Genomic DNA, 14,685 nt, shown 5'->3' on the forward strand with positions numbered 1-14,685 from the left:
CCTTGTCTCCAGTAGCTAGTGAAAATAAAATATTCACAAAAACTAGTCGATCTGAAAAAGCATCTTGTCTACATCAACTCGTGAGTTTGTGCCCTCACCCACTTTGGCTCTGGACCCCCCACAGACAGAGCTGAACCCGGGCTGCAGCAGAGCCGCCACTGTCTCATCAGCTAAAGAGCTTACAGCTCTGTTTACACCAGTTTGTTAGAGTTAGCTATATTGTGTAAGTAATTGTAGGTTTAAATCGGATCTCCGGTTGATTCTGCGTTTTACTGAGACCATAAATATAAACTAGGGAAGCACGGTTTGACAAGGTAGCACAACTCGACAGAACATCGCTCAAAGGATGCGGCGTTCGCGTCAGATTTTATGATATAGAGTAAACTCTGGGGCTTCGACATGGTGAAACTGCCCAAGCATTTTTTCACCAAGTTTTTTTTTTTTTTTTTTTTCACAAAAACGACATACATGGCATTCATTCATACTGAAGACCACAACTAGACATTATAAAATGAATGGAAAAAAAGAAACGATGGAATGAGACCTTTAAAGGTGGATAAACATTTGTATCTGTCTGTTAATCACAGCTACAGCAATGTGTTCCAACATTGTAGTAAATTAGAAATAGACAAAAGTAGAGATATGTTTTTCTTTACACAGTAACAATATGTATTACGGACTCGTGGGTGGAGTTTCTAGGAACTGTGATCCTCGCACAGTCCAAAAGACACAGAGATCGGGTAAATTGGACACTCTAAATTGCTCCGAAAATTTGGTTTCTGGTTGAGAGTATGCTGTACGTGATTGGCTGCCGCTTCTCACCAGTGTGTGTTTATAAGTGCTGAGTGCGAATGATTTTGTGTATAGTGTGCAGTGCAGCCTGTGAGCCTTGATACACTCAACTTACTCAAAGATCAGTAAATGCACTCGATGCAGCCTATCTTTTTTCTGTATGTAAGAGAGAGAGAGAGAGAGAGAAAGAGAGAGCATAAGCTGTTCCATGACCATTACTTTTTAGCTTGTAAAAAATGATATAGTTACAGACTATAGTCCTGTATCTGTCTCTCTGCATACTTTTATCCTCCTTTCAATTTTTTCTTCAGTGTGCATCACCCCATTAGATAGACCACCACAGAGCAGGTCTAAATGTTACTGTCCTCCACTCTTTTAGACACTCCTACCTACAGCTGCTCCACCTTGTAGATAGTCTGAGACAGAAGCTCATCAGTTGCTTCACAGTTTGTGTTGGTAAACCTCTAGTCCTTCATCGTTAGTCACAGAATGCTGTCAACAGGATGCTGTTGGTGGACCATTCTCAGTCCATTAGTGACACGGAGGTGTTTTTAGGTGTTTTCTGGTCACTCCTCCTCCTTCTGCTTGAGGATGCCCCACAGGTGCTCAACTGGGTTTAGGTCTGGAGACATACTTCACCAGACCATAACCTTTACGTTATTTGAGGGTATCAGGAAATTATTAGAAATATTCTTTTGTTATTTTCTTTGATGTGTGTGTGTGTGTGTGTGTAGGTAAGAGAGAGAGTGAGAAAAAGTGCAAAGTAATAAGTGTTAAGATGGAATCAGGGGAGACTCTCTCTAAGAGGCTTTTACTACTTCACCCCTATGTTCTTATTTAACACGTATTAGTCTGCTATTGCCAGATATTATCTAATCTGTACGTAACACACACATACACACACACTGTCTCTCTCTCTCTCTCTCTCTCTCTCTCTCTATGTCTCTTTCTCTGATCTGATTCTTTTTTTTTTTTTTTTTTTAAAGACTGCTGGAACACAGAAGCATTGCAGATCAAATCTGTATCTACAATCTTTCATTTATGTGTGCCCACATTTGTGTGTGTGTGTGTGCGCTAGTTGGATGTGATGTTTTGGTTCCGTCACGCTGTTATGCTGAAATGTAAAAGCATTAAAAATGCTTTATGCACCCAACCGAACTACAAAGTGCTTTTTCTTCCCACACTGTCAGACGATCAGATCAGCGCCTCGTCACTCCGAAGCCACAGGCGGCTGATGAAATGACTGCTCAGGATGAGGACGATGATGATGATGCTGATGATGATGATGATGAACTGAATTCTGTGTTCATTCATCTGTTCAGGCTGAAGGGAGGGATGATATTGGGATGAGTGAGTGATTGTGGAAAGAAAATGACGACTGTCTTTTTTTTTTTCCCTCTGTTCATCATGCAAACAGTGAACAGTAGGAAAACAAAGCGAGGTCTGATATGAGCCCCCCTGAGAGGAGAACCGCTATCTGTCACCTCTGCAGCAAAAAAAAAAAAAACATATATTATATATATATATATATATAAAGAACCAAACAAGCTGATTTGAAGAGAGAGAATAGAGCTTCTCTTCTTCACACTCTCAGTCTTTGAAGAAGTGCCAAATCAGTGCTGCGCCTCAAAGGTGCTGCGGAGCTAAAAATAAGAGGAACGCTCTAATCCCTGTGTGGAAGCAGACTTTCACTTCACTACACAGCAGCAGTGCCGGTTAGAAACGCGGCTAAAGGCTGCACCCTGGTGTCTGAGCTGTGTGTTGCACTGATCAAGGGGTTCAGTTCATTGGCTGAACCGACAGCTCTCAGTCTGGGTTGATTTAGGTGTAAGACTGATGTTGAACAGGGTCCTCCTGCTGCTGTCTGCCCTCCAGATCATCTCCACTATCCTGGAGATTGCATCATCATCATCTGCATCATGTCCACCTCAGCCAGCGTGTTTCACTCCTCCCCAGAAAAAAGACGTGTCTTCACATAGACTCCTGTTATCAGTGTCATGCAAAAACTTTGCATTTCCAAAAAAATAAGTGGCAATTTTTTAATCGAAGTAAAAAATAAAAAAAAATAAAGTTTTAATGGGACAACACTGAAGATATGACACTTTGATACAATGTAAAGTAATCTGTAAATAGCTTGTATAACTGTGCAAATTTGCTCAACACACCCATTAATGTCTGAACTGCTGCCAACACAAGTAAGTAAATCCCTAAGTAAAAATGCTCAATTTGTCAATAAATATACAGTAAAGGAAAAAAAAAATATTTGATCCCTTGCTGATTTTGTAAGTTTGCCCACTGACATAAACAGTCTATAATTTTAAAGATAGGTTAATTTTAACAGTGAGAGACAGAATATCAAAAATAATATCCTGAAAATCACATTATATAAATGATAAAAAAATATTTGTCTTGCAGAGACAAATAAGTATTTGATTCCCTACCAACCTAGAGACCGGTTAGACGCTCCTAATCGTTACCTGCATTAAAGACAGCTGTCTTAAGCTGTCCATACACTACACGACTTTGAAACGACTCTGAAAAGACTTTTAACAGACTGAAGTCTGACCCCCTCTCACATATAAAGACTCGTCACAGACTTTTTTAGTCACACAGTAGTCACAGGATAAGATTTTACAAAGACTGGGGATCACTAACTGCAAGACTGAGACTAGATTCTTTCAGAGATTATTTCTCATCATGCATCTGGTGGAGTTTACATACAATATATATTACATATTAAGTTACAAATAATTAAAGTACAGTCAATACTGTGATTTATCAGAGACTCAGCATTTGTCCTTATTAACAGTTTATTTTTTTTTGCCACACTGTTTGTTCTTGATATTTTACATTTTTTACATTTTCCCCCTTTTTTTGCTACAATATTATATAACGAAGAATCACAGCTTCGCTGCTATACATTTGCCTATGTTTTAGATAGAATAAATGCAATAAAAAAACATAATTCTTGCAAAATCTGTATTTCTTAAACAAATTTCTTAAAAATAACACTGCACAATAAGACAATGTAGTGCAAAATAAAATAACTATAAATATAAGGACTTTAAAGTGCTACCTGTGTTTAAAATACTATACATACTAAGAACCAATAAAACCTATCAACTGCCAAATGTGTTTTTATTTTTTTAATCGTTTAATCACACGTAAAAAGTCACGTGAAATATATTCTTGCCTCTTCCTGTAGCTCTCCTATTGGTTGTTGACATTGTTCACGACACTATTTGCGTGAGTCGAGTCTCAAGACTTGTGATAATATTAAACACGGTTGATTTTATCGGAGCGCCAGGACGGTAACCGGGCTGACTAAAACTTTCATTCCTAACCACCTTATGCCAAGCTCAGACTACACGACATTTTGTCCCTCACAATGTTCACTATGTGAGATTAAGCAGTTATCTTCGTTTGCGTCGTTCTCGGGGGACTGGCAACAATACACATTAGTCACCGACCAATCATCGTCCGCGTCTTCGCGTGAGTTCGTAGGTCATCGCGGGGGAGAAGCATAGAATCTGACAATCACGGCTACAGAAGCGCTTTGCGTGATGGAAGCGCTTTTGTGCTGAAGAAACTAAAAAAAAGGGGGAAAAGCGACTGTTGGCTGGCTAATTCCTGGGTGACCCAAATGGACATTACATGCTTTTTGTACTCCAGAGAGAATGTAAGGTATGGTAAAGATGTAGCTACTTAGGTTTAAGTAAATGTAAACAGTATATCTCATGAATGAAGTAGATTATTAGATGATTATTAGAATTTTCTTCTGTTTCTCTGGTCCAGTGAACTTCAGGAGCACCGTCCTGCTTTCTTTTCCCGTGTTTACATCTGTGCGCCACAGAACGCTCTGTATTTCTATTGGTCAGAGTCAGGGAGCAGGACACGGAGCAGCATGTCAAACTAGGCGATAAAATACTAAAAAAAATACTAAAAAAAAAATGCTAGTCTTTCCGTCGGATGCTCTGACGGCGTCGTTCACGTCAAATTACTGCTCTTTGACTGGGTCACACTACACAGATCTTTGTCGCTCGCAACAATGAAATTCAAATCTGACGCACGCAATTTGTCGGCGCCGACAAAATCGGGCTAAAATCGTGTAGTCTGATCCGGGCATAACACAATAAACGATCAAGATGATTGACCACAGCTCAACTGCAGCTCGACTCTAGCCAGACTCTCATAATTTTATCCTGACCCTGGAAATTTTTCTGCGACTGTGAAATCATTTGAAAATCGTTAGGTCTAAGGCTGACTTTAAATTGTTATCTGTAAAGATTTAGAGATGATCTGCAAAGAGAAGTGGACAAAAATTCCTCCTGACATGTGAGCAAACCTCCTCATCAACTACAAAAAACATCTGATGCTCTTCTGGCCAACAAAGGGTTTTCCACCAAGTATTAAGTCTTGTTTGCCAGATGAATCAAATACTTAGTCCACAAAAGGAGATTAAATTTTTTTTGCATAGCAAAAAAAGTTAGTACACCCTTCACGTTTTGTCTTGGAGGTGTGTTTGTAATTGCTATCATGTTGGAAGACTGCTATGCAGCCCAGTAGTTTCTGAAGGTCATGCTCTGCTTTGAAATGTTACGCTACATGTCATGAAGTGTTTGTTACCTAGAGACATAGGTTGTGATTTTTTTGCAAGTAGTTGTAAGGTGTTATCTAGTGAGTAAGCTTGGACACCAGCCTGTATGCTCATGGCAAAGCAACGTGATTGAGGGAAGATCGAAAGTCAATAGTGGGTGACAGATGGATGGGATTTTTTTTTTTTTTTTCGTAGAAACATTCCTCAATTCACAGTATGTCTCACATTTGTACTAAGAACATGATGTAGAAGGCATTACCACCCAAAGTGGACAACGCATTGTGCTGTAACAAAAATCACATGCACATTTAATTTAGAGGACCCCACATGCACATCCCTAAGGTTGCTCTTTAGCATCCATACTACCAATACACAACACTAACCTAATACAGTACCAGTCAAAAGTTTGGACACCTTCTCATTCAAAGTTTTTTCTTTCTTTAAATAATTTTCTACATTGCACGTTAATATTAACCCACAAAAACAATTAATTACATAGTAAGGAATACAGAATTACATAGTAAACACAAAAAGTGTTTGGCCTCCACAGTCTCCTGACCTAAACCCAACTGAGATGGTGATTTGGAATAAGCTGGAGTTTCACAGCGTGAAGGAAAAGCAGCAACTGTTGTTCAGCTATTTGTTAGAGAAAACTATTCAAGGTAACTCCACCTCATTAAGACACTGAGAAAATACCATGATTGTGCAAGTACTGTATTTTATGGACTATAAGGTGAACCGGCTAAGGTGAACTGTAAGTAGAAGGCGCACTATCAATTCATGTCTATTTTCTGGTCTATTTTCATACATAAGGCGGATCGGATTATAAGTCACCATGTTTCCCCTCTAATAGGGAAGCTGAGGGCAAGTGCCTATGCAAACAAAACTGTAATTCTTAATTTAAAAAAAAAAAACATTTTCCTAAAATGAGCGCTGGATGTTAATCTACACAGATTTCTCTTCTAAAAACTGTTTATTTGGGTGAGTAAAGCACTTTTGTTTAGATTTCCAGTATATTCAACAGTGCGGTTAGCAACAGCGCTAGCTGCAGTTAGCACTAGTAAATGGTGCCAGACAGCGCTATATTGAGGAACTCTGAGTGTTCCGGTAAGCCAGGGCAATATCACCTAGCAGTTTGTCCCACGTAGCTTGTTTTAACATGATATACTCACCTCTGAACAGTGACAAGCTAGCGCTGTGGTTATCAGCTAATGCTAATACTGCTCCAGCCTCAGTGCTGGAGAACTAAACTGAAACTCCTGTATAACGCTATACTTCAGCAGAGTGTCTTTACTGCTCCTTACAACCTGACTGGTAGAATTCATACATAAGGCGCATTATAAGGCACACTGTACATTTTTGGAAAAATCAGAGGATTTTAAGTCCACCTTATAGTGCGAAAAAGTACTAAGAAGAATCTAAATATGTTAAACACTTTTTTCTTACAGTAATAATTCTTCATTTGTTCCTGCAGAGCTTTAATTTCTTCAATAATAAATGTATCATGTGAAACATACACATTGTTAAATAAAATACATTGAATAAGAAGAGGTGTTTCCAAACTTCTGACTTGTACTGTGTTTAAAAAAAAAAAAAAAAGGAAATAACTAGATAAGAGATAATCTATTAGAGAGGAAAAGTGAAAAAGTGGAAAATGTTCAAAAACTGTTCAAATACTGTGAAAAAGGGATCCACTAACAGCCACAGAAAACTGTCCATCTCAGATAAAAGCTTTTATCTCTTGAAGAAATGAGAATGTGTGAGAAAATAATTCATCACTGAGGATCTCAGAGTATGTGGAGCTGATAAAGAAGCTTTTTGTTGAGAGAAAGTAAACAAAATAAAAGAGGAAAATCTGTAAAGTAAACTGCTGATGCTGCTGCTGCTGCTACTGTACCAATAGTTCTCATCAGTAGCAGCAGCAGCAGAGCATCAGCAGATGTGAAACTTCTTCAAGCCTGTTCAGAACGTCCCACGAGATACTTTATAAAGCTGCTCGACAGAGTGCCAGCAGTGGAAAGCTGCAGGGATGCAAAAGTGACCTATTTTAGAATAGTTTTATAAAGGCTGTACATTGGGAAGGACCTGGCAATATAATTCATATCACAATTCAGGGATTAATTTGATATATATATATATTGTTATTTTGCGCTACTGTCTCACCTACCACTCTTGTCTATTTGGCAAATGTTTCTGAGAACGACTTACTACCCATGGACTCCATTACCCAGAATGCACTTTGAACTCTGATCACATGCACACTCATGATCACATGACACTACCCCATTCCTCATCACCTGACTTGGACTAAGATTGTGCCACTGTATATAACTGTATATACACTTCATTTACACTGCTTCCCTGCCGAGTACTGTTATGGTTCCGTCCAACAAAAAAGGATTAAATTTTATTGTTTGTTGTTTATTTCTCTTTATTCCTGCCAGGTCCTGAAAAATGGCAAACACCATCATATGCACCAACTCTGAGTCAAAGAGAAGTTTATTTTTAGGCATTTATTGTATAACAGTGCTCTCTAAAGACTGCAATCTAATGGGCGGGGCTTTAATACAACATAAAATAAACCACTGTCTGCCATTAATATTTACCAATATGTAAACTATTCATTAAAAATGTATAGTGTTTTTGAGAATCAGTAAAGTATTGCAATAAAAAAATATATTTTTAATATTGCAATATATTGATACAGAATTTACTTGATACTTTACAAGTATTATTTGAATATGAACTTTTATTCATTTAAAGTATCGTTTTCGAACATATTTCATAGTAACTGTACTTTCATTCATTTAATGTATCGTTTTGTTCATACTTTAATTATGTATTATTCTTTGTCTATCTAACTTATGGTAAATGGTCAGTATATATATATATATATATACATTTTTTTTAGTAACACTTTCTAATAAGTGTAAATTAATTAACAGTGCTTACGACAGAATGTCTCAACTAATTATTAATCGACACTAGTTAAATCATTATAAGTTATAAGCAGAGGTGGAAAAAGTACAGAAAAGTTGTAATTAAGTAAAAGTACCTTTACTTTGCTAACATTCTACTCAAGTAAATATAAAAGTACCCATTTAAAAATCTACTCGAGTAAAAGTAAAACAGTACTCAATTTGAAATGTACTTTGAGTAAAAGCTAAATAGTTACTTTAATTTTTTTGATGTTAAAAAGTACAACAAATCATAAGTTAATTTGTTTTTAATGAATTATTATTTCACATAATAATTTGGACCTTTCAGGCAGTATTTGTTCAGACCACCCCATAAAACATTTTCAAGAACAAGTGGCATAGGTTTCTATGATCCATTTTTTTTTTTCTTTACTTTAAAAAATACAGTTTATAGTCACCTATATGACCATAACTTTTGTTATGGTCATATAGGTGACTATAAACTGTATTTTTACAGTTTTACAGTTCATTGTTATATTTTAACTTGCAATTGCTATGCTTTAATTGCATTTTGTATTGCATGAGGACGTTATTGCCTCGTTATTCCACCCGCGAGCATCCGTGCACCGGTGCATCCGCGCCAATTAATATTTTTTTAATTCAGACATTTGTTTTTTTCCCAGCATCAGTAAAAAATTACTGAAAAATTACAAATTACTCATAAAATTACTCAATTACAGTAACTTGAGTAAATGTAATTCATTACTTTCCACCTCTGGTTATAAGTTATTACAAAATGTTGAACTAATGTCTCAGTTTATTATTATTAGTTAACAGCATTTACATTTTTTTAAGCATTAAGTCAAGCTTATATAATAATAACCCATTGATAATTAGTTGAGACATTACTAAACCATTTAACAATGTTCATTACTGTCATTAGTTGTGTCCTAATGTAGGTTTCTTTCACACAGCAAAAAAACAGTAAAAGTGGCCCAAATCCAATGTTTATTGGATTAGTTTATGCTGTTCACACTTTCAATCTTTTTTTTTTCAATCTGTTATCTCATTTTTCCTATATTTAAGTGCTCAAATCACTGCTGCTGTCCATTTTCCTGTCTATTTTGTGTCACTTTCTGTTATCCTCACTGTCTTTTTTTTTTCATTCTGTTTGATGTAAGAGTTGGATTTCCATACTATATATTTAAGTGACCCAAAATCGGAACTGAAAATGTATGAAGATTGAACACAGCCACATAAACGAAACACCTGTGTCACATTTGAGATACACAATTTGATTTGGGCCACTTTTGCTGTATGCTGTATGAATGTAGCATTGTTGACTGATATGTGTGCATTTCTTATACTGACAATATAATAAATATATGTTTTTTTTTTTTTTTTTTTTTACGTGTGCTTTGTGTTTTTGTGGTTGTTTTGCAGTTTGTGTTCTGTAGGGACTGTAAGGAGGAGTATCATGAGGGCGACTGCAGGCGGAGGACCACTCCAGCAGCAGGAGGTGCTTTACAGGTACGCAGCATACATACTTAAACTCCACTTATGAATAACACTGCCATTCGAACCAATTATATTTACATTTATGCATTTAGCAGACCTTTATATGAGAGGTAGAGGATTTTATTAGAGGATTTTAAACAGATATGTATAAGGTTACGCATACCTTTGAAGCTGTGGTTTAGCTGCAAAGTGTACTTTAATCCATTGCTTCATCAATATGAAAAGTGTAAGCATCAATTTTTATTATTTGTGTTTAGCAGGGTGTAGCATGTATACATTTTTACATGCAGTAGTGTGTAGAGTAAGTTGTTTATGCATTTAAATTTGTAAAAAGGGCTGTGGCTGTTTTTGAGTTCTAAAAATCATAATTTAAATTTCATTATATGAGAATATGGACAACATATTTAGCTATGTCTAACTGACCTTTATACACATGTGCAATTACAAAGCCTGTACAACTGTAATTGATCTTTAAAAAAGTGCATTAAAATACATTAAAAATGCATAATTCACCAATAGTTACAGTGTTATTACAGAAATTGATTGTTAATGTATATCTACTCAGTTATTATTTGTTATAAGCACTTATTATAAAGGGAGACCAAAAATAACACTGTGATATAACACAGTGGACCAACACATGTCTCTCCAAACCATCACTGATTGTGGACTGTGTGTCTCTCCACTCTTCCTCCAGACTCTGGTTCCTTGATTTACAAATGAAATGTAAAATTTACTGATGATCAGTGATGGTTTGGAGAAACATGTCATCTGCTGGTGTTGGTCCACTGTGTTTTATCAAGTCCAAAGTCAGTGCAGTTTTGTTTTCCCTGGAAAATCTTACAGCACTTCATGCTTCCCTCTGCTGACAACTTTTAAGGAGATGCAGATTTCATTTTCCAGCAGGACTTGGCACACTGCCCACACTGCCAAAAGTACCAATTGGTCTTGTGTATTATTCTAATTTTCTGAGAAACTGATATTTGGGTTTCTTTGGCTGTAAGCCAAAATCATCAACAATAAAATAAATAAGCGCTTAAAATAGATCACTTTGTAATACATGTGTATGTTTCACATTTTGAACTGAATCGCTGAATACTTTTCAATGATATTCTAATTGTTTTAGATGCACCTGTATATCTCAACAGTTTCTTCACAGGTTTATTTGACTTATTATTTTAATTGTTACAACTGAAATAAGACACTCTTTGAAGACAGAAGACAAGCTGAAAGAAGACAAGCTGTCCCCCAACATTTGACAAACGGTGTAATAATATATATATATATTGTTTTATGTCTCTGTTGTGTCAGGGCTATGTGGTGGATGAAGAAGCTGCTCTGAGAGCTCGCTGGGAGCAGGCCTCTCAGGACACTATAGAGGAGACCACCAGACCCTGCCCCAAGTGCAGAGTGCCTGTGGAGAAGAACGGTATGACTTTCTGTCAATATCTGCTGCTGAAACTCTGTACAGTTTCTGTATGGAAATCTAAATGCATTGCTACTTACTTCAGACATGTTGAGACAAAAGATGTGAAAACTATTTTAGATTCATTACTCAGGTAGAAATATAGATTCTAGGGTTTAAAAAATACTTCTGTAGAACTTAAATATTAACTCAAGCTTTTAACTCAAGTAAAAGTGTAAACATACTGGTAGGTGTAAACATCACTACTTAACATATAAATGTAAAAGTAAAAGTAAAGGTAATTTGAGGGTAAGTAATGTGAGGGTAAAAAAAGACAAATGCTTAGTCCACAGCACAGGAGCTTATACCCCTACTACCCTGCCTCTTCCACAAAACACATATCAATCATAATGACTATAATGTTCTATTAAAATGTTGATATTGATAAATTTGGGACCACTACACTTCCTGTTTCAGTTCAGTTTCAGTTCAGATAATTGGGTGAAAATATAAGGAGTAGAAGTAAAAAGTCGCCTGAAAATGAATTACTTCAGTAAAGTATAGATAACCAAGTACCAAAGTATTTGTACCTTGTTGCTTGAAACTTCTGGTTAAAACAAAATAAAAAAGTGTTGTATAATCTCGTTACACAAGTTACTACGCATAAATTATCCACTAAATGATAATGATAATGGTCAACAGTTTATTGACATAGGCTCTCTGTAGCTCCAGACTATTTCTGGAATTTATTGTGTAAGATCTGATAAGAGTTTAATAAGTCATTAATATTTTAACCTGGATTCCATATTGTAATCCAGTGTAATAAGTCTTAGTGTATTCAGTAAGCCCGAGGGGGATGGGTTCCTTTGACTGAGTCTTGGTTCCTCATAAGGTTTCTTCCACTTAATGTAAGGGAGTTTTTTCTTGCCACTGTTGACACTACAATAATTGGCACCTCTCTGGTGCTGCTCATAAGATGCTCATAGGACCCATTTCTCTCTGCTTGTGAAAACTTCTGTTGTAAAAAGTGCCATAGAAATGAAACCAAATTGAATTGAATACGCCAATTGAATTTAGCAGGTCTTTTCACCTCTATATGGATGGAAATGTTTTTAAACATATCGTCGCTGTCCGGTGAATAACAAATATCTCCGAAACACCAACTTTACAGGAGAGAGAAATATTTCTATTGGTCTCTTAAGCAAGAAAGTTTGGCACAGTATAAGGGACAGTTAAAATTATGTAGTAAACTTAAATCACCAAAATCGAAGAAACTTGTTTTTCATTGGACATCGACGATATCCAGATGCCAATATACCACAGCATCTGACCCTCTACCACCAGACTCTGCAACAACTTCTTCCGCTTTGAATCGTGAAGATATGATTTGAAAAATCTTTTTTTTTTACTTGGAGGCAAAGAAATGTTGCTCTTTTCTTATTTTACTTTACTTGACTTCTCTGCAATATTCATGTGAGTGTAAAAGAAAGCAATAACTGTCCTATGAAAAACACTTATCTCCATTTTTGTTGATTTTTATTTTACTACATAATTTGAACAGACAAACTGTCTCTTACACTTTGCCAAAATCTCTTAATGAACAGACCAATAGAAACTCTTCAAAATTACCTAAAATAAACTCTTTTTACATTGACTTCCAATTGAAAGTTTACAAGGATTTTTTCTCTCTCCTGTAAAGTTGCTGTTTTGGAGATAAGTGTTTTTCATTGGACTGCGACACTATGCTAATTAATCTTTGTAAAAAAAAAAAGACAGGCAGAGGCTATTAGTCATCTCACCACCTTCAGAGCTTACAGAAAACTCAGAAAAGGCAGATTTTCTACTCTGGGTGACAAAGAATGTGACCAAAATGACTGGCTGTTAATTTTCTGTTTCTGTGTACTTGACATTTACACCACTGTCATAAATACAAATCACACTATGTGCTCCCCCTTATGTACTGTTATGTACAACTGTACACATGCATTTATTGACCAGCTACTGTAAAGTGATATTACAGGATATGACAGGACATTACACAGTTTTTGCGAGGTCAGTTTTTATGCAGTTTCACCAAAGTTACACAGTGCAGTGGCTGCATTCCAGCTCAGATTTGCAGATTTGTGATGGAGGCAAAGGTACAGGTATAATTTAAACTAGACGAGTAAACAAAAACAACAACAACAAAAAAAACATACACGGGAAGTGATAATGCAAAATAAAGTAAAGAATAGTCAAATAAAAGGCTCTATATACACAAAGAGGGTTGGGAATATCTGGAGCAGGAATCAAGAGAGCAGAGTTACAAACGAGACACAAGGGAACACAAATGGCAGGGCGGGGCTGAGGCGGAGACAAGACAATAACGCAGGGCCGTGTGCTTGTAAAGCACATGGAGGGGAAAACAAAAGAGGCTGAGAAGCAGGACAAGGAAAGGAAGGACCCTTTTAGAGTAAGTGTATCATCAAAATGGTAATGGAGGTGTTATTTTAGGGTGAAATCACTACATATTGTTGCTTTAAATTTGAGTATCTGTACATTTTACACCCTTGGATCAGGAATAAAGTAAAACAAATAAAACGCAGCGAAACTAAATGAGAAACCAGAACCTTTACTGTTGCTTCCAAACTTTAGGGCTGCGATGTATATTTAATGCTAGAGAATTCATTAAATCTCATTAGTGTTAATCAGCGTCGGCTGCAGTCAGACTGGGTAATGTTGTCTGCCTCTGCTGCTGTAGTTATACTGTGCTTTCTGTTCTCAGGTGGCTGTATGCACATGGTGTGTCCTCGTGCACAGTGCAAGTTCGAGTGGTGCTGGCTGTGTTGCGTGGAGTGGAATAGGGAGTGTATGGGCAACCACTGGTTTGGATGAGTCTCTCACACACACACACACACATGAACTACAGTGGCACGTACATGTATGCTGGTTGTTGTGCTTCACAATCTTATTAAAATATTTATGCAAACTCCACTGTGAGCTGTTTTTCATTGCTGTACTGAATATCTAATGGGATGTATAAGTCTAAGCTGCTGTTGTGTTTGTGTACTGCATTGCCTTTTTTTGGATGAAGTATTTTGTATTCTCAACAGCATGTTCAGTATCTGTTCGTTCTACAATGTGAACAAAAGATATTTAGTAAAATTTGCTTGATAGATATGTGTTTTTTTTTTTTTTACATATAAATAGCACATATTATTTTAAATCTGAATCACATTGATTTTGTTTGTTTTGGGAATAATTGGGTGGTTGCCATATACAGCTCTGGAAAATATTAAGAGACCATATTTCTGAATCAGTTTCTCTGGTTTTGCTACTTATTCTATAAAGTACTTACAACATTTCTCCCAAATTCAAAATAAAAATGTTAATTAGATCATTTATTTGCAGAAAATGAGAAATGGCTGAAATAACAAAAAAAAAAATGCAGAGCTTTCAGACCTCAAATAATGCAA

General features: G+C 36.4%; 1 protein-coding gene across 2 annotated transcripts in view; it reads left to right on the forward strand.

Moving 5' to 3' along the window:
* prkn (parkin RBR E3 ubiquitin protein ligase) overlaps window positions 1-14,203 on the forward strand; it is a 211,086-nt gene extending 196,883 nt beyond the window's left edge. For both annotated transcript variants that reach the window (XM_007247394.4, XM_049481160.1), the window contains exons 10-12: window positions 9,751-9,837; window positions 11,137-11,254; window positions 13,995-14,203. In XM_007247394.4, coding sequence (XP_007247456.3) covers window positions 9,751-9,837; window positions 11,137-11,254; window positions 13,995-14,104 — 315 coding nt within the window. In that variant the 3' untranslated portion in view covers window positions 14,105-14,203. The remainder of the gene's footprint in view (window positions 1-9,750; window positions 9,838-11,136; window positions 11,255-13,994) is intronic.
* Window positions 14,204-14,685: the final 482 nt, after the last annotated feature.

This window comes from Astyanax mexicanus, chromosome 7, assembly GCF_023375975.1.
Source record: "Astyanax mexicanus isolate ESR-SI-001 chromosome 7, AstMex3_surface, whole genome shotgun sequence".
Classification (NCBI taxonomy): domain Eukaryota; kingdom Metazoa; phylum Chordata; class Actinopteri; order Characiformes; family Acestrorhamphidae; genus Astyanax; species Astyanax mexicanus.